Source organism: Fusarium graminearum, chromosome 3, assembly GCF_000240135.3.
Source record: "Fusarium graminearum PH-1 chromosome 3, whole genome shotgun sequence".
In the NCBI taxonomy this organism is placed as follows: Eukaryota; Fungi; Ascomycota; class Sordariomycetes; order Hypocreales; family Nectriaceae; genus Fusarium; species Fusarium graminearum.
Genome location: NC_026476.1, coordinates 6,139,566 through 6,158,975, shown reverse-complemented (window position 1 = coordinate 6,158,975; position 19,410 = coordinate 6,139,566). Strand labels below are relative to the sequence as shown.

The window sequence follows — 19,410 nt, the reverse complement described above, 5'->3', positions numbered from 1 at the left end:
TTCTTGTACCCTAAGACTTTAGAGTGAAGGTTTGCATCTCTGCTACCAAGTAGATGTACCTGTCTAACCAGATTTGACTTTTACTAGTTATTATGTGAATTTCAACATGAGGGCCCTTTGCCAGTACCTTGTCAAGTTCACCAATTCTTACCACAAACCTCCTGTAAAACGTTAGACCACAAGGAACCAAACAATAACGACCTACGTGACTTACCTTGCGCTTCAGCTTAAAGTCTGTATAAAAAGAATTCCATATTATCCTCCCCGTGCAGTCTTCCGTGCCATTTATTTGTTTACAAGGGGGCTGTATCTCAAGCTGAAGGTCGTCGGGCGTTGGTATCCATGGCTTTGGGATCGGCCAGTCGGAGAAGTGAATAAGCTTGGCCTCATTGTAAGCAGCGACGGGGTCCCAAGTTTCAGCATCAGAACCGAGATATTTCGTATGATTCTCCTCCCGGTATTCCCCGGTGATCATATCGTACGGACGGTGTGGAAGAACGAGTGCACTATGACCGTAGAGATCGTTGACGATCTCCATATCATAATCGTTTTTAGATGCTGAATCTATTCTGGCCTGGACGCGAGAGAACTCTGTCTTGGAAGGTTGGATGAGAATAACCTGTGAGGAGAGCATATCTGCATCTGGGAGCATCCAGTATGCGCGAGGCATCGCTACTGGAGCTGGCGGTAAAAGGAATAGTTCGTCCATATTTTGAAGGATCATTGCGTCTGAGTCGATGGACAGGACGCGACTGTATTGTGTCTGATTGAAAGCAAGAAGCTTGGTGAATGAATCAGCCCATGTAGCTATATGTACACACTGGTTAGCCTTGTCATGCAATGATATTTATTTCTGACTTAGTTGTGGAAAATCGCTTACCGTCTGCATTGTCCTTGTGCTGAACCGTGATGGGAACAAGCTTGACGTTGTATTCATCCCGGGCTTTAACAAGCAATTCAATATCGCGAGACGTATCATTCTCTGACATGAACATTTTGGACGGGTACATCATGACACGATCTGCTTGACTAGAAAGTCGGTCCAGCGCCTCGAAGAACATGACCGAGTTGCAAAGATACTCGCTATTAGTGACATACTGGGTGTAGGCAAACTGTGACCAATCAACTGTGATTGATGTGTCAGAGTCCGAAGCTCTTAATGACTCTGTAGGAATAAAGTCGTGGCTATGAAGAAGGTAGAAGACGAGAATGGTAAAGGCCAGTGCTGCTATCCAACGGTATCGTCTTGGTGCAAGGGTACTTGAAAGAAATGGAGACGTTTGCTCTGGTAGCATATCTTTCGTCCGGCCTGTACAGCGCGTCATTGGAGTGAAAAGCCACTGTCGTAGTAGCATTTGGTAAAAGACCTGACGAATTAAGAGTTGAGTGAGTAAATAGGCGAAGGATAAAGTTAAGTAAATCGATGTAATATCATGCGAGAAAGAAACAGGAACCAGCCTTAACGATTGAACATTTCAGACATGACAGAACATGGAAGAGAGAGACTAACTAAAACCTGGCTTCAAAAAAACATGCAGCCAGCCTTTGTCCTGATAACTGCGGCGTGGCGGCCTTGGCTGTCAAAGATCCTGACAAGAATACCACCTGTTGGTCGTGCAGATGGAGCCGCCCAGCAAAAGCATAATATTATTTTAGCAAGCATATGCGTGTTGGTCACACTTGTAATGTGAAACATTGCTTCTTGGTTAGCCGATCTGCACAGTTGACAGGGGTTGTTGACAGGCTTGGGCGGCTGTGGGAGACATTACGCGATTGTCCGCCAATCGGCCCATGCAATTATTTTTGTCTTTTCTTCTCTTCAAAAATAGACTATTATGGGCTGACTGTCTGACAGACAAATCATCTCACTTGCATGACTCTCTGTGTTGCCAGCCGCGAGTGACACACAAGTTATCCGCAACCGCGTTTGCTCCTTGATATATTGCAATACCACTGGACATTAACTACTGGCTGTGTAGCCATTTTGCAAACTTCCTTCCTTTCTTATTAGTGCGGGAATAAGTAGACAATGTCATCATTCCTGACTGCTCAAGATATATGCCTAGGTTAGAGGAAAACAACAGGTCATATCTCCTCAAAACTCTACGAGGACCGCCAAGATGCAGTCTGAATTTCAGAACAGGAATCCTTCCAGTTTTACAAATTATACCGCTGTGATCTATTGGCGGAACTTCATCTAGCGTCTTGAAACCCATGTACCAACACCTCTACCTGGTGCATGTTGGTTGTTGGCACACGATAACTGAGTCAAGCTGAACGACCCATGTCGACTGTTGGTTGAATCTTGCCCAAGCGAGATTCTTGTGGACTCTGACGAGAGCCTGGTTTTTGTTGTTCGTTCGGTTCCTTCGTGCTGTCCCAGCCGCTTTGCATGTGTGTACTTTCCCTCGTTTTTCGCCAATGTATTGATGCTTTTACTCCATCCAAGTAATTCAATCGTTTACACTCAGACTCTGTTGCCTCTCTGGAGGTTGTTTATTTTATCCTCTTTGTTAATTCCGTCATACCGTCCTCCGTCCCAGTCATGCTGGCCACTTTTGCCGTTTTTACACTGATATTGGCGCGGATCGCCCCCATTTCGGCCGAGCGGACACCCAGAGAAGTCCCATGGTCGGACAAGACATATGGTCCAGACGGACCATGGCGAGCTATACATGCCAAAATCGGCGAACACAAGCAAGATGTCGACCTCTTTCCTGGAAGTGACTGGGAGACGTGGCTGATCGAAGAAGCATACTGCGGAAAGGGGACTTGCTCTGCTTCAAGAGCTGGCACCTACGACACGTCCGCCGCTACGACAGGGGGGATCCAGTGGAAAGCAGCCCTCGAGAACTATATGCGTGGAGTGAACTTGCAAGGCGAAGGAGGGACAGCATACCAAGACTATATCGACTTGGATGGGGTTACAGTGAAGAATGCGAGTCTTGCTGTCCTGGGAACATCATCGCCACAAAAGATCAAATATCCTGGAGGTATGACTGCTGGATTCAATGCTGGCTGTCTAAGTCTGGGAGGAAGGAGAGAAACGAACCAGAGCTTCTTCGTTGGCGATAACGTCCCTACCATCAATGCAAGTCTTCCATCGGGATGGCTATGGGATAACGGATATACCGAGTCTTACTCGTTCGGCATGCATATCGGGTCAGCTCAGCCTGCGACTAGGGTTCCCGGTTCACTTTGGTTCGGAGGCTATGATCAGAACCGTGTTGTTGGGGAGATTCTAAGCATGAATGGCGGTCCAAGAGATGGGATCACACTTCGGGATATCAGTATTGACGTGGTTGGAAGCAAGTCGCCATTTGGGTTCCAATCCAAAGGTGGTTTACTGTCCGAAGGCAACTCATCTATCGGACCCTCCTTCAAGGTATTAGTTGACGGCTGCTCACCATACTTGACACTTCCCAAGTCGACCTGTAATAACATCGCCTCCCATCTCCCTGTCAAGTTCAGCAAAAACCTCGGCTTGTACCTTTGGGACACCGAATCGGACAAGTACAAGGAGATCATCTCTTCCGCTTCGACACTTAGCTTTGAGTTCATCTCGACATCCAATACCAACCCGGTCAAAATCCGCGTCCCGTTCATGCACCTGAACCTGACCCTCGAAGCACCTCTCGTCGACGAACCGATACCGTACTTCCCATGCCACGTCAACGGCGGCAACCGATGGGTTCTGGGGCGCGCATTTCTCCAAGACGCTTTCATCGGAGCCAACATGCGTCGCGGTGTAGACACTTGGTGGTTAGCCCAAGCACCAGGTCCCAACATCCAGGCGACGGCGAACCCTGTCACGATTGGGGAGATGGACGATACAGTCACGAAAGGCGGAAATGACTGGAACCAATCCTGGACAGGATTCTGGAACGATGAAGAAGCTCCGTCGAGTACTCCAAGTTCCAAATCAGATGCGACAGACGATGATAAACTAGAGGAGGACGAGGGAGAAGTTGGGATGCCGGTTGCCGCAAAGGCTGGTATCGGCGCCGGGATCGCTGCTGCTGTAATTGCCATTGGAGTCGGAGCCTTCTTCTTCTGGCGTCGACGTCGAAGTCAGACTCAACCAGCCCTTGAGACGGCCTATGGACAGAACGCCATGCAACAACATTACATTGATACAAAGCCCCAAGAGCTATTCCAGAGGTCACCTCAAGAGTTATCTGGTAACGAGGTGTTTATGCAAAGGTCTTATCAGCGGTTTGAGCTCCCATGATGAATGATGAATGGATCCAATGAGGGCGAGGCCGTTTTTTTTCTTGACAATCTCATGTAACATTATGATCATGACTTTTCTTTCTTAACCAGCAAAACATAATTCTAGATAATATCACGACAACGATGTCTCAAATCGGCATCTTAATTCTTGACTATCAAATTTTATATCCGACCCATTGGTGGGAAGACTCACCTTTATCACACTGCTCACCATTCTATAACTACAGCTTTTGCATTAAATCCCACTATACTCCTTCTAAGTACCTTGTTATATCCTCAGGCTTCTCTGATCAATCGTTGAGACTATATACGAACCTCAGATTGTCCTAAACTTTGCAAAAAAAAAAAAAAAAAACCATCGACATGCCCATTATAATATCTGCTCCGAACTTTAAATCTTTTTGGCCTTGGACTTATCCCATATTAGTGATTCGTTTTGTTTACGACGGTTCTAGACTCCTAAGTAACATGACAGCATCGGGATCATTCAAGTCATACATTACTATCTAACATTATACTTTAAAGCCATGGCATCTCATACTATCTATATGCAAACCCTGATCTAATCCCGTAATATGTCATTCTCATGTTTCTACCATCATATCTTGCAAGATATCACACTGGTGACTGCGCATAAATCGACGTGTTCGATCTCGCATGGCGATGTCCTTGCCATCCATCATAACGTTCGTGCTGAACGTGATACGACCTCTCGACAATAATATCAGCCAACTTATTATTCTTTGGGTTCAACGACTCCTCGCTCTTTTCATGGCTGTGCTTCCATCCACCACTCCCATCAAAGAGTTTCCTCGCTCCATATGGAGTAGAGATGTTTTGCTTGGTAAGTCTGTTGCGCACGCTTCCTGAAGACTCTTGGTAAGATGGGCAGATTTCGCTTGGTGTCTTTCCTTTCCAGAATGATCGTGAGAAGAGCGATCGGAGGACGGGAATGTTGACTGTTGCGATACCGACGATCGTTTCGCGGATGCCCCAGGCGTTGATGGTGAGTGCTGAGGGGTTGGCTGACAGGGTGAGGACGACGCGGACTAGAGCAGCTGCCATGACGAATACTCCTGAAGAAAGAAGAAGTCCGATGATGAATTTTCTATCCTTTGTTAGTCAATTTGGGGATGAGTGGCGTGGACGCTTACTTGTGGCATGGAATCTGGAGTTTCCAAAGAAGAGGCAGCGGGATGCAGAGAATGAGACCGTCGGTTCTATAATAGTCAGTAACTAAGTCATATCTACATGATATGTTACAGCTTACATAACATTGAGTACAGTAGTAACCAGAAAGTTTTGAATTTTGAAACTGCATCTTGCTAGAAAGACATGTTAGTTCAGTTCGTCCAACTTTGATATCATCAACACGAACCTGGAGGATCAGGCACAACTCTGCAATCTGTATTAGTCAAACATGAGTAGAAGAGTCAATAGGAATACTTACTGCCAGTTTGCATTGTAAGGAAGGCATCCGATCGAGATCTAACTGGTCAGTCAAGCTTCAGATCTATTCAAAAAGAAATCATACCGTAAGAACAACAGCAGCATATGTTATGCCACACAGAATCGATACTACTTGGACAAACGGTTTGTGCCACGTTCCAATCGTCATACGCGCAAAGAAGCAGAGCATGGTACCCTTGAGACTCCAGATGAGTGCTGTGTAGGAGTACCAAGCGACAAGCTGAAACTTTGAGCCCAGCTCATATTCGCGAATTTCAGAATCGGTCAGTTCTTCTGGAGTGTTAGTTTGTGTTTTTTTGTTCTCATATTAGGAGAGACGTACTGTGATCCCGTGACGCGACTCCAGCTTCGATATTGGTGCCAAGATAATCTACACATGTATTAGCCAGTGAGAAAGCGAAGGGGAGAGTAGACGACTCACATATTAAGTGCACTGTGACTGCATCTGTAGTATAGAAGAGCAAAACAAGAAAAGAAAAAGCATCATCGCCTTGGAGGCCCCGCCACCCAACAGTTCTCAATCGCACAGTGAAGCGTGCAAGCAGAATGATGAGGCCAAGAGCAAAAAGACCCCACGATTCATAAAGGAACTAAAACATTGTCAGCCACTTTGTTTATAGTACCATGTGTATTTTACTTACAGCAGGTTTGTCTTCAATTTGAGGCATTGTTCCAGACAATGAGACACCCAACAAACAAAAGAAAAAAAGGAAAGTTAATGAAAGTATGCAAACACAGCCTCAGCCCGTCTTTCACTCTGACGCGCAGAGGAGGACATCAGCCTACTTATCACATGGTTGATGAAATAATCTGTTTACAAGAAACGTCAAAGCCCCAGGAGGTCCGCATTACGTGAAACTATCAAACTCCAAATAAAGACGAACCTCATATCCGCTCGAACTAACTAGGAGAGCCTCGATTCCCAACGAGGGTTAATATGTTGGAGGCTAACCGGATTTATATAGGGCTGATCTCAAATCGAGCTGCTAGGTTGGTTTCACCAGGGCTAATGTGATGCTGCAAGTGGTCAGACGGTGAGCCGTGTGGTGAGCTAGACATTTCTTTTTTGAGGGTCGTCGTTTTTCTCAGCTTGAGCACGAGATGAAACGTTGAAACGATAGACACCCATGTCTTTTTGCCATACCCTGGTCGGTTGCGGCTTTGGGCGAGTCATATTATTCCGCCTCAACTGAAGCTATGATCTACACTGGGGTAATTAGCTATCATTTTATGTACAGATTATTAATGCGATTAATTGAGATCTATCAAGACTCTAAATGGCGAGAGCTCTTGTTACCGCTGTTTCTCAAAACATAGTAATCTACCATCTGAACTAAACCCACAGCTGAACCTCTCTAACCCAAACTTGCCACTAGCTTCATCCCCGTTCATAGACCAGTCAGCAGAAAGTTGAATAGATTACTTTACGTTTCATGTTAGTTTGGTATTCCTACAGCACAATACTAGCGTCGTTGGCGTAGCGTTCAGCCCGCTGACGCCGATAAACTCTGGACCAAGACTATTGAAAAAATATCACTTGCCGTTTTATATATAGGTATTTGGCGGGCTGTGGCGTGAGGGTTTTGTTATTTCTGGTCGATCATTGCTAATATCTGCATGTTGACGCGAGCAAGCACGATCCATTACACACTGGATGGTCATTGAGGAGCTCTGCTACGTCTATTATAAACCAAAACACTGTAAACTCTCTAGAAATTGCACTATTCACTTATACTTTTGCTCTCTTCCTTGGCGTTATGCAAGATTCAGTGCAAGATGAGCATTGAACTTGGTCTTTCGAACAGCTACTACGCTGTAGGGATTGCCTTGCTGGCCAAGCTCGTTGATTACCAGTAAGCATTTTTCAAAAACACATAAAACATATAGTTGGGAGTTTCAGCCATTGAAACATCAGTCAAATGCATATCGGGCCTTTTCTTGATGTGTCTAGGTACTCCATATCATGTCATCTTCAGTTGTCTATACGACACCAGTAAAATGGAACTTCTGGTGACAAACAAGATCAGGCTCTACTTATTTTACGGAAATTATCTACGTCACTATTACCTCGTAGCATATGACTTGATGTTGCTAATCACTCAGTCTGACTGTACTGTGGCGTTGACAGCATAAAAGTAAGCTTAACAAAAACTGCCCTTACATATCCACAGGATACAAAGTTGACCAGAGAGAATTATGAAATCACTGCATTACAATGTAGAGCTGTGCGATATCACAAAGCACAGCCCACTGAAATTGAACTCAGGAACAATGGTGGTATAAAAGTAAATAGAATCGACAAGAGTGCTATTTACGAAAGAGGCTGTAGAAAAGAAATGCTGCATAAACACGCTCCATCTGCCCAACAGATATCAACCCGACCCATTCCATAATTTACAGTCCAAAGGCCTCCTTGGCGACACCAAAGACCTCCAGTCTGGGCTCGACCTCAGTACCAACACACTCCTCGATGTAAACCTTGAAGCCCGCATCGGCGTCCTTCTTGAAAGCGTCCCTCACGTCTTGCTTGCACTGCTTAGCAAGGAACCAAGCACCAGAGGCAAAGTTGTACTTGTCGACGGTAACAGCGTCGAGCAGTTTGTTGAGGTCGTCATCCGACATGCCGTCAACGGAGTCGACACCCTCAAACTTGGATGCAAGTTCAGGAATGGACTTTGCATAGAGAAGGTTGTAGTTGGGCATCTGCATGTTGGCTGTACCCTGGCCGGGTCTGCCGGGGACTTGGTTGCGCTTGTACTGGAAGTCGCCCGACTCAAAAGCCATGAGGGCAAGTACAGCGGCCATCATCTTGGTGTCATAAATGTCGTAGTCCTTGAAGGCATTGATGAGGAAAGGCGCAGCTTGTTCGGCGGTGCGGCAGTCTTTATTTCCAGAGGGGCAGCTCTTTGACTTGGGGGCGATTTTCTCAATGATGGGAACTGCGGTGAGGGCAGCTGCTGAGGCACCAGCGAGGCCGAGAATGGCGGATAGAGTGATGAACTTCATAGTGCCGAATAGAGTGTAGAGTGTTTGTGTTGGTTGGTGATGATGATTTGAGTGGTGAAGAGAGTAGAAACAGGGTATTTAAATATCCTCCAGGGACTTGGCAACAAAGGCAGTGAATGACTGCGGTCAGGTCGTACAGCGCGGCTGTGAGCAATAAAAATAGAAGAAAAGGAACGTAAGCACAGCAAGGCTGAAAAGTGCAGATGCAAGCAGTAAATATCTTGAGAAAAAGAGGAGGAAAGTCTTGGCTAGGAATACAATTTATTTATTTATCCTTTATCGTTCAAGACCAGATGATCAACTCCAATCGTGTTCCTTGCAGAAGCGCAGGGAAACGGATCGTGAAACATTTAGAACGAACCCTCTTTGCTCAAAGAGGTTTAGATCAGTAGATCATCGACCAATTGATCGACCCGATGGAGTCGCTGCTCGGCAGTGCGGCACCTGGAAAGATGCATTTAGGGGGGTCAGCTCAGGGGGCTCCAGTTGATTAAATTGCTGACCGAGGCTGAAGGAGGCCTGACCTCACAGAGGAGAGGCGAGGGATCATCACCTGCTACATTCATTCAATCCTAGGTTCCATCATCACTTAGTCAATGCACCAGCCACTGCCACAAACTCATATGACGGACAAAGAAAATATTAATTACTACGACTAAACAAATCCATGATATCATTCATACTTTATCCCTACTCATCCCATGTTACCTTCATACTTGTAGGGAACGGCCAAATGCTGCCCCAGTCCTCCGTCATGTACACAAAGAAACCACCAGGTCGAGGCACCTTCTTGAGCTCTCCCTGCGCACCCGCCACCCTCCTCAGGCCCTTCTTCCTGAATAGGGCTCTGAATAGCTCCGTCAGCGCAACCTGGCTGATGTCCCTTCCAAGACATGCGTGTGGGCCTACGCCATAGTGGATATACGAGTCCAGCGGCCGACGAGGATCGACTACCTCGGGGTCGGGGAAGATGTTAGGGTCTTTGGCAGCAGTGACGAAGGAAACGAACACCCTGTCGCCAGCCTTGACGGGTACTTCACGGCCGTCATCTTCTTGGATGACATCCGCGGTTGTGGCTTCTCGGTACAGTCCGAATGTTCCAGCCATGCGAATACCTTCCATCGCGTAACCAAGCAGCAGAGCATCTGTCTCGTCGCCTGTCTCCAGAGCGGCAATACGATGAAGCTCGGGGCGATACTTCTCACCAGCAGGAGAAAGATACCAATCCAAGGTTTGGGCAAACTACACACAATTTGTTAGCCGACACTTCTCTCGCCAATCTCGAAATAGAACTCGACTTACCACCTGAGCCTGATTCGGCACCATAGCCCCAGCGGTGGGCAAGATCTGGCTCCACACGATGTCATCAATGCTCAGACCAGCCTTCTTGAGACCCTTGGCCATGTTCTCACCATACGCAGCAAGCGGGTCATCGTTCTTGTTGGGCTTGCTGGTGAACAGACCCTTGATGCCAACGCTGGTGGCCAGCTTGACGTTCATCTCCACAATCTTACCCAGCTGCTGTGCAACCTCTCTGGCGGCTTGTCTCAGAGGGAAAGACTTAGCAGGATCAATGTCGAAGAAGATGCAAACAAAGATAACCGCCAGGATCATGTACAGCTCCTGCTCCGAAAAGACACCCTTGGGGTTCTGCTTCGTCTTGAGAGGAAGGTTGAACATCCTCGCGACAAAGTGCGTGTGTGCAACGTTACCCACGTCACGCACGACATCAACCTGCTTCTTGCCCGCGAGCGTGTACGACTTTTCATTCAGAAGCATCTCGGCCGTTGTCGAGTAGAACGACTTAACCGCGTTGCGCCAGGTATCATTGTACAGCAGACGACCCATGCACTTGCGCTGCTGTGCGTGCAACGCTGTGTCACCAGACAACATGAAGCGACCACCACCCTCGCCCATGAGGTGCTTGAGGCCCTCCTCCCAGCAGACACGGTACTTGGCCTGGTCTTCCAGGATGTACTTAGCCGCCTTGTAGCCCACGATATTGATGCGTGTGGCTGTGGGTGCAGGACGGCTGAAGTCGAAACGATCCACGCGCTTCAGGTCGGTGAGAATCTTGTGGTTCTCTGTGGGGATGACCATGGGGTAGTGGGCGTAGACAGAGTTACCCTTGAAGTGTTGAGGGAATGCACGCAGGAAGAGCTTATAGAAGACGCAGCCATGGTTGATGTTGAGGTCGTAGTCAACCTCCTTGTAACCCCAGTTGGTCAAGTTGCGGGGATGGTAGTCAATAGTGTAGTACCTGTCACCACGAACAAGAGCCACAGCATCCGAGAGGACCACTCGGGAGATTGTATACGTGGGAGCGATACCAACACCGGGAACCATAGGCGTCTTTGCCTCCTCTGCGACGATACCGGGGTACAGTTCGACGTAGTCGGGGTGTTGGTACAAGTTCCGCAAGGCATCAGCGACTTCAGGATCTGAGTTGATGTCCTCAAAAGTGTCGTACGCCTTGAGACCGAAGTGCTTTCGGAACTCGTTCAGACCTGCCAAGTTCCACTTGCGACCTCGCATGATGCCGAGCATCTCGATGGGCTTCATAATACGTGGCACGTTACGGCCACCGAAAGCACCACCAGGCTGTTCAATCGCCGTAGCGAGTGCCTCAACAAGCTCATCATCGTTGAACTTGCCGTCGGGGCCTCTCTTGAAGCCGCCAAAGGTACGCTCGGAAGGCTCTTCGGCGACTGTTGCCTCGAATGCCTTGAGAGCCCTCATCATGGTCTGCAGGTTCATGGGGCCATAGTTCTCACCGAGAAGTTCAGTATAGAAGTCCTCAACCCATTTCTCATCCATCTCGGACAGGCAAGAGTGCCAGCGGTAGCACAGGTTGAACTCGGCTGAAACCACGTTTCCAGTGCCGCTCTCAGAAAGGTTCTTGGTGCCGACAGAGACACCCATCTCCTGGCGAGGATCAAGAGTCCAAGTCGTGTCAACACGGTTCAGGTTGATAATGTTGCGCACGTAGTCGATGAGAGTGATGTTGATGTACAATCCACTCGTGACCAATCTGGCGGTCTCGAACAGCTCCTCATCACGCTTCTTCCACGCGGCAGCAGCAGCTTCAGCGTCGAGATGAGCGCCAGGCTTGCTGAAGCGACCACCTTCGTTGATGTCGGCGAGGTTAGTCGCGACGTGATTGTGGAAACGGTTGAACATGATGAGGATGATGGGAACACCGGGAGGGTTGCCGATGAGACGCTTGTCAGCGAAGCAATCGGGCTTGAGCTGGCCATCCTTGAATGTTCGGATCGAGTCGCGGTCTTTCACGGTTGAGCCGTAGAGAGGGGCAAGGTCGAGGTAGGAAGATGAGTCGTTTTGGTCTGGGTCTTTGGTGTTTGTCCAGAAGAGGTCTGTATTGCGTTAGTCATTGCCTGAGATGTATTGAGATTGAAGGCGGCATACCATGGATAATGATTGTGGCCCAGTACCAGAGGATACTCGACACATTGTTCGGGTTCTTGCGGAAGATACCTCGCGCAAAAACAGACTCGAAAATGGCCTCTGGATCAGGCTGAGCACCTAAACTCATACCCTTGGGACGCACTGTTCTCGAGTATGGTGTTCTAGCGGCACCAAGCTGGGGAAGATAAGGGTTCTACACAGGTCAGTCAATTGTTTGCCCCAAGCTCACTTAGTGACAACTCACGTTCCACGATCCGTCAGGCTGGCGGAAACGATACTTGTTTCCCATGTACAGCATAGGTGGGTGATCAATCGAGTTCCAGAGCTGCGCAATGAAGCTATTCGTCAAAGCCTCCTGGACTTTGGAATGATCGCTCAAATTTGCAACCAGCTGGATCGTTCGCTCCATGATCATGGTCTTGTCATCTTGTTGCATCTCTCCCTTGAGCTTGCTTGAGATGATCTCGAGCAATGTCTTGAGATCTGTTTCTCGTTAGCGCTCACCACTCTTGCTTCGTTGATCTCACATCCACTCGCTCACTAACCTTTTCCGCGAAGACGACGAACATCTTGCTTCAATCCTGGACGGGTCGCAACCTGTCGGTACGAGCCATCACCCATCTCTGTAGGGAGAGGTCTCTTTGAAGCTAGGCGCAGCTTTTTGATGCTCTTGACCAGACCCTCACTCTTGTTGTGAGGCGGGGCAGGAACCTCATTCTTCTGGCTTGAAGAAGCTGAAGAAGGGGATTTTTCCTTGCCATATCCATTCGAGGCGACAGCGCCGTTCTTTACTTGGTTCGACGCCATGATTATTGTCGATTACTGGAAAACACCTACGAGCAGAGCGAAGTAAGTGGGCGTGAGCTCATCTTTATGGCTTGCCTTTTCTTCGCAGCACATTCTAGCTAGTTAGCTAGCTACCCAGCTATCTCCCACAAGTGAGACATTATCATTCCACTGTTTCCTCCCCGGTGCATATGGTTGGACAAGACAATGCGGTGATCAGCGTGCGCGGAGTCGGAGAACAGATGGGTGTGCACACGCGAAGCTCCAAGCTTTTTTTTCGTGATGCAAGCTCTGCATCAACAAGGGCAGATCTGCATTGACCTCCTGGTCCAGGGCGGCGCCACTTTGTACTGTATTTTTGAGGTCACCGGGTCAATCAGATGCCGGTGGATAGGTAGTTAGACTATTGGGCTGAGATAGAGAGGAGGAGGTTGCTTGAGAGTAGGGCGGATTTGGCACTGTACATATTAGCGGTGGGTGATCTTCCCTATGTACATAACTCTCCGCTTTGTCTGAGATCTTGTCTTGTTAGATGAGACATGGATCCATATCTGAGCGATTGAGTAGGTGAACAAGACTCATTTACTTATGCCTGGTTTCAATTGCCATTACATCCTTCAATACCTCAATGCTCTCTCCCTACATCATTTATTTATCACTACCAAAACAAACATAATCCCCAAGCTCAGAACTCTCCAGCGGTCCGACCCTCCCTTGGCTCTATCCATCCATCGCTCCCGTCCCAAGATCTGCACTGCACTAGTCAGACTAGGTACCGGCACTTTGTTCAGCTCTCCGTGACGATCACTCGTGTGCCAACTGAGACATTGTGGGCTACTCTTCTTTTTTTTTTTTGTGTAATTAGCTTGAACCTAAATGGTCAGTTGCATCACAGCTGAAAGACCCTTTTGGGAATAGACTGCATCTTGTGCTGCCGTGTCGTGAATCGAGGTAAGGGAGCAGAGGGAGAGACAATGACGTGGTTTGTCGTCGTTGGTTGAGGAGAATGAGGAATTGTCTTGATAAAAATTTCCGGTAGTTTGGCTGTAGTTAAGCTCTAGGGTCGATATTGACTTTGTTGTGATGATATGTATACAGAATCAACATCAACATCAAGACTCTCTCTTATCTCTCTCTGCGTATGTCTCCATACCTTACCAACTAACTAACCCTAATCAAAATCCCCAGCTAAATCAATCTCGATTACCAACCCACTCACCCGGTCAAGGGAGATGGAGAGTTCACATCCTCAGCTTGCTGATCGCTACCCTGCATGTCCATCATCAGCCCTTTCGGGTCTCCCAACTAACCTAGACTATCGATGTGCCCCCTGGTCCTGAGCTAGGCTAGGAAGAAAAGAGAACAAGAGGCCCTCTGCTGCCGACAGAGCTGGGGTGCAATCTCAAGCTGGCCTCCACAGCGGGACGAGAGAGATCGTCGAGCTCCACTGGGTTACTGTCTTGTACTGTATTGCACTATGTGACAAATGTCGCAGGACGAACGAATCTTTTTAGTTCACAACTCACTTGCCATCAACTTGCAGATCATGTCTGTCGCACCGTAATCTGAGCCATTGATCAGAGTCATATCTTGTCTTAATCAAGTCTACTGCATTGAAACAAGCACCCCATCACCTGTAAAACTCCAGCGCTATGCATGCATGGCCGTCCTCCACGTCCACCCCGTTCATTCTTGATGACCGTGACAATCAATCTATTTGGTTCGCAGATCGTGTACATAAAAGTCCAACTTATCGCTTTCATACACATGACCCGTAGGTTGACCCGCCCCGCGATAGATGTTGTCAATTGAGTGCTGGTGAAATGTATCCTGATGGTTACAGTTCAGGATGTGGTCCAACCCTGGAGGGTGGGTTAGGCGAAAGATCCCATACCTTAATTTGTTAGCTTGTACAGGCAACAATTGATAGTGATAACTTACGAAGGCTGGAACTTTGGCGCGCACACGATAGCCACGCTCTCAGGCATCATAACCTGGTATCCAGCATGAGTATGAAGATCTCGTGAACTCATGAAACATGTCTGTGTCGGATGCGTATGAATCCATCCCAAAAGAAGCAAATCCTCACTCATGCAGTAGTCGAACATGACCTCTTCATTTTCTGTCTCACACGTATCCGACGTGCACTTCTGATCGGGTATCAAGAGACACCTAACAAACAGCGCATTGTTGATAGGCGTTCCGCACAGCATGCCACACATCTCAAGTCCACGACGCGTGTTATCAGCAGCGATGTCGAGGAATTTCTGTCGGAGGTTTTTCGGTAGGAAGAGAGATCGAATTGGATCGCCGTTCTCAAGGTATGCGCCTGGCTTAAATGTGAGACGTTCTTTCTGGGGAATTGCTGGTGGGCCAGCGTCTCCAGTTGGGCTGAGCGCCTCTTTGCGAGGAACCTCAGGCCGATCACCAGCAGTTTGAGGTGATGGAGATGGTATAAGAGGTGCGTATCCTGATAGGGGCACCTTTTGTGGAAGGCTTGGGGGCAGCGGCTGTGATAGAGACGGATGCAAGGGTTCTTTGGGAGGCAGAGCGACAGGTTCCTTAGGCGGTCGACTCGGCTGTATTGATGGAGTTGTCGGTGTTGTGCTTCTCTCGTACTCGACCGGTCGAGGTCTGGAGATAGATGGGTAGTTGTAAGTATGCGACGTGGGTCGGAAATCGTCGTCGTTGCGTCTCTCGTGCGCCGAGTCGAGGGCATGCCTAGTTGCCTCCATCTGCCGCCGTAGATCCTCATCGTCTCCGATTCGCACACCATCCCATTGATCCCATTTACCCCCTCTTCTTCTCGACATAATGTCTTCGTCGGCAATCCCAGAATGTCTCGTCGTCCTTCTCACGGTGTCTCTCCGTGTCAATTCCCTTTGTGCGAGATCAACTGCCAGGTCCTGATGGTCGGAAGCATCTAGAATCCTAGCATTGCCGGACAATGTTGGATCGCGAGCTGCGAATTGTTCGTATCGTGACGGAGGGTCTGGTGATTCGATAGCCGCCTTTGGCGAAAGCGCCATTCGCTCCCACTCTTTGACAGCATTCTCGATTTCGGGTTTGAGCTGTTCCAGATCTTGGATCACGCGCTGAATGCGTTTCGATAGCACTATGTAGGCTTTCTTGTTATCGGGTTCCTTGAACTGCGGGTGCGTTGGAAGATATTTGAGGATGAGGAGGGAGTGTCGATACAGCATCATGTAAGCTCGTCCGAAGTCGCCGTCTGAAACCGCAAAAGAAGCCTGAATAAATTAGCCGACATGTCGTAGAGTTAGTAAAAAAATGCTGACCTCTTGGTACAACGTTTCTGCTGCACGCATCCAGTGCTTGAACGGGATGTTCATATTGAAGCTGAAATTCTCGGCCTGAGCAACAAGCTCCTTGACGGTTTGGGGCCGAGTTGGCCGCATCGCTATTCTGGAGTCCATCTTGAAAGACCAGGATGAGATGATGATTGGTAGGTAGGTGACTGTCGTAGAGTCGTAAGAAACACTTATAGCAAGTTCATGGCTGTCAAGTTGAAGTGCCGCGTGGCTTGTTAGGAGACAACTTTAGGAGGTTGCCTGGAGAATAAGATGGGAAACTTGAGTATGAAGATAGAATTCAATGGGTCGGGTCCTGTGACGACGCGTAGCGTCTCATGGCAAGTGTCGGTACCTTGATTGCCCCTCCATGCCCAATGGCGGGGAAGGAAATGGCTCTATGCGGTATAGAATGACGAACCGGAGCATATGCACATAAGCCAAAACGATGAAACATCTCTTGAGGTGTGGCTAAACGCCTCAGAAGGCACTGCCACACTTTCTGTATCATGCATAGACTGATGGCGTGGTTTCTTTATGAGAATCGTACAATTGCAATCTCCATGTAATGCACTCCCTTTTCTGTCTCACCGAGTCGAAAGTTCCTTGGCAAGGTTCATCAGTAATTTGAGGCCTTCCAAGAGCTTGTCTTTGCCTCTCTTCCGATTTATTCCGATAACTTACAGTCAAAATCGGGACAACTCGCCTGGGAAATACACCCTTCATCCATGTATTGGAAGCTTCAGGCTGGGTTCGGGGAACTCGGATCGCCATCCCTATAATGAGACTACCACAACAGGAAATACGACAAGACGGGAAGTCTAGGACCGATGGCAGATGCAGATTTCAATCCTACGTCTAGGCTCCAAACTTAGTAGCGGGATCTGATCATGACTGATACAGCGCGAGTACCAAGAGAAGTGCATCTCAACAACCCAAAACAAACTCTTGGGTTGGGGTCATCATGGCCATGATCATGATTGCGTCGCATTTTATCGCCGCACTACACCCAGTCGGTCATCCCACGGTGAGAGAGGCCCCCAATGGTCCCACGGTCATCGGCCCATCTATCCACGCCCATGACACCTCAGGTAAGGGGGCATTGACCACGGTGTGGCCATGAGGAACATATTATGAGTGCCAGGATATGCTGGATCCTCAACGAGTTGGGCATCCAAGTAAAGTTTTTTCCAAGGGGCGATCGAGTTTAAAAGCCAACCTCTCCCAGGTCTCGTGCTTCAAATATTTAGCATTTAATCTCGAATTTATAAAGACAATCTCAATTCGTTCTGAGTTCATCATACCTCATCATATTTCATCTCATACACTCAAGCTATACCCTTCTACCTCACTTACAACAACAACAACAACATGGATGCCATTAAGAACAACTCCACCGTATCCGCTGTCGAGGTCAAGCCTTTCGATGTCAATGCTGCCCGCGGATGTACGTAACGACGAACACGCCCTGTAGATCAACAAACTAACATGCATAGCCGCCGTAAACACTGCTGTCGAGATCTTCACAGTCGATCAAGGGCACGTCACTCTCCCCAACGACCTCTCCCCTCTCGACGCCCTGTCCAGCATCCTCCGTAGTATCTCGTCTGTCTTTGAGCTCGACGTCTGCGCAGACCTTGACCTCAGCTGCCGTAACATCCTCCACCGCATCCTTCAATCCATCTTCGACACAAACACACAATTGCTTCTGGAACAAGAGACATCCGAGTTCTTTGCGCACCTTAGCTCAAAACAAAAGGTCCGCATCGTGGCCCAGGCCATTGCTGCTTTCACAATCATCTTCCAGCGTCTGGCGCAGACGGGCGAGAAGGTCAACTATGGCGTCCTCAACCGCGAGGCCCAATTGTTCGCCGAAAGCGACCAGCGAGCTTTGATGCAGAGCCTTATCGAGGGCGACAATGTGTTCGAGAATTGCACAAAGAAGAGCGATATCACTGAGGCTATCATCACTGCCATGGACGCCGATGAAGACGCCGCGACACCCCAGCCCATCGCCGCTGACGACAAGCAAGACTTTATGTTCTCACCCCGCGCTGCTCTAGAACATAAGAACATGGGCGTTCCCTGGGGGTTCAGCATCATGACGATCAACTAGATCACTTGACGAATCACGACTGGCGTTTTTGGACGGAGGACTCTCCCACTGGTATCATTTAGCGCGGCATTTATAAGGTGCCGGATATTTGTCTAATTTGCATTATTTTCATCAATATTTTTTGTAGAAATATAACTCAACTCATGGTCTATTTTTGTTTAACCCATTCCTGTGTCCCTCTTTTCGTGAAATTACTTGGATGCTTCCTTGCCCTTGCCTTGAGCAGCTGCTTGGGCGCTTTGTTGAAGCTGAATAATCTCTGTCCTCTTCCTCTCGAGCTTCCCTTGGGTTTCCTTGATTGTGTCTTCTAGCCGGTTGCTAAATCGGGTCAGACAAGGGTACAACCTTGGAAAAGGAATGACACTCACATTTCGCTACCAATGTAGTCTAGACGGCCCTTGACTGTATTCTCGGCCTCAAACTTGTCCTGCTTGAGTAGCACGGGACCAGAAAGCTTGTAGATGGTCTCGCCCTCTTGTAGCCGTTCAAACTCCTAAGTTTTGGGTTAGAAATTTGGGGTGATGCTTATGTCAAGATGACCAACCTGTTGCACACCAACGTTCTCCTGCTTCTGACCCTCGAGCTTTTGTCGCGACTCAATAGCGCTCTGCATTTCTATTTGGCACATTAGCACGTGTCTTTTGCTCACAGAGATTGAATTGAACATACCGCCTTGAAGCTTCTGGAAGTCCTCAGACAGGGCCTGGAGCTGCGCTTGGGGGTCTGACATGGTGATTGGAAGCTGATGAGTGATGATGTAAAATGTGGTAAAATATCGCTAAGCAGGTAGAAACGTTTCTGCCTATTTTGAATCGTCCTAGTATTCCTCTTGAGTTATCGTCTAAACTGCCAAGTCATCGAGAAACGATAGACCAAAGGTTGTGCAGCCCCTCTCTGCCCCGCTATAAGCATCTGTAGGTTACCAGTTCCATATGGATCTGGGCCATGTTTCCCCGCCAATCGGTCCCAGTACTGTTCAGCCCGCCCAGCGCAATTGACTGTTGCCTCAAACCAAACCCTCCACCATCTCGATAACGACTTGAGCCTTTGCAAGTGACCGTTATT

General features: G+C 48.3%; 8 protein-coding genes across 8 annotated transcripts; 2 read left to right on the top strand and 6 right to left on the bottom strand.

Annotated features, from left to right (window-relative positions):
- Positions 1-10: 10 nt before the first annotated feature.
- FGSG_10956 (glucose N-acetyltransferase 1) lies at positions 11-995 on the bottom strand (the record flags this gene model as incomplete). The annotated part of the gene is made up of 5 exons (XM_011327114.1): positions 11-63; positions 152-161; positions 215-234; positions 298-807; positions 881-995. 5 exons carry the CDS (start codon positions 993-995, stop codon positions 11-13), a joined length of 708 nt encoding a protein of 235 aa, XP_011325416.1.
- Positions 996-2,545: 1,550 nt separating this feature from the next.
- On the top strand, positions 2,546-4,231 carry FGSG_10957 (uncharacterized protein; the record flags this gene model as incomplete). The annotated part of the gene is made up of 1 exon (XM_011327113.1): positions 2,546-4,231. The coding sequence occupies one exon, from the start codon at positions 2,546-2,548 to the stop codon at positions 4,229-4,231; it is 1,686 nt and encodes a 561-aa protein (XP_011325415.1).
- Positions 4,232-4,848: 617 nt separating this feature from the next.
- FGSG_10958 (uncharacterized protein) lies at positions 4,849-6,371 on the bottom strand (the record flags this gene model as incomplete). Its single annotated transcript, XM_011327112.1, has 9 exons — positions 4,849-5,341; positions 5,388-5,453; positions 5,504-5,558; positions 5,612-5,631; positions 5,684-5,721; positions 5,768-5,976; positions 6,026-6,073; positions 6,125-6,293; positions 6,345-6,371. The coding sequence occupies 9 exons, from the start codon at positions 6,369-6,371 to the stop codon at positions 4,849-4,851; spliced, it is 1,125 nt and encodes a 374-aa protein (XP_011325414.1).
- A 1,604-nt stretch (positions 6,372-7,975) lies between these two features.
- FGSG_10959 (uncharacterized protein) lies at positions 7,976-8,872 on the bottom strand. Its single transcript, XM_011327111.1, has one exon. It carries the CDS (start codon positions 8,707-8,709, stop codon positions 8,098-8,100), a length of 612 nt encoding a protein of 203 aa, XP_011325413.1. The 5' UTR covers positions 8,710-8,872; the 3' UTR covers positions 7,976-8,097.
- A 495-nt stretch (positions 8,873-9,367) lies between these two features.
- FGSG_10960 (uncharacterized protein) lies at positions 9,368-12,942 on the bottom strand (the record flags this gene model as incomplete). Its single annotated transcript, XM_011327110.1, has 5 exons — positions 9,368-9,951; positions 10,012-12,059; positions 12,136-12,328; positions 12,380-12,618; positions 12,681-12,942. The coding sequence occupies 5 exons, from the start codon at positions 12,940-12,942 to the stop codon at positions 9,400-9,402; spliced, it is 3,294 nt and encodes a 1,097-aa protein (XP_011325412.1). The 3' UTR covers positions 9,368-9,399.
- A 1,692-nt stretch (positions 12,943-14,634) lies between these two features.
- FGSG_10961 (uncharacterized protein) lies at positions 14,635-16,355 on the bottom strand (the record flags this gene model as incomplete). The annotated part of the gene is made up of 3 exons (XM_011327109.1): positions 14,635-14,815; positions 14,863-16,169; positions 16,218-16,355. 3 exons carry the CDS (start codon positions 16,353-16,355, stop codon positions 14,635-14,637), a joined length of 1,626 nt encoding a protein of 541 aa, XP_011325411.1.
- A 1,145-nt stretch (positions 16,356-17,500) lies between these two features.
- FGSG_10962 (uncharacterized protein) lies at positions 17,501-18,485 on the top strand. The gene is made up of 2 exons (XM_011327108.1): positions 17,501-17,676; positions 17,726-18,485. The coding sequence occupies exons 1-2, from the start codon at positions 17,601-17,603 to the stop codon at positions 18,343-18,345; spliced, it is 696 nt and encodes a 231-aa protein (XP_011325410.1). The 5' UTR covers positions 17,501-17,600; the 3' UTR covers positions 18,346-18,485.
- Positions 18,486-18,536: 51 nt separating this feature from the next.
- Positions 18,537-19,075, bottom strand: FGSG_10963 (uncharacterized protein; the record flags this gene model as incomplete). The annotated part of the gene is made up of 4 exons (XM_011327107.1): positions 18,537-18,663; positions 18,714-18,838; positions 18,890-18,960; positions 19,015-19,075. The coding sequence occupies 4 exons, from the start codon at positions 19,073-19,075 to the stop codon at positions 18,537-18,539; spliced, it is 384 nt and encodes a 127-aa protein (XP_011325409.1).
- Positions 19,076-19,410: the final 335 nt, after the last annotated feature.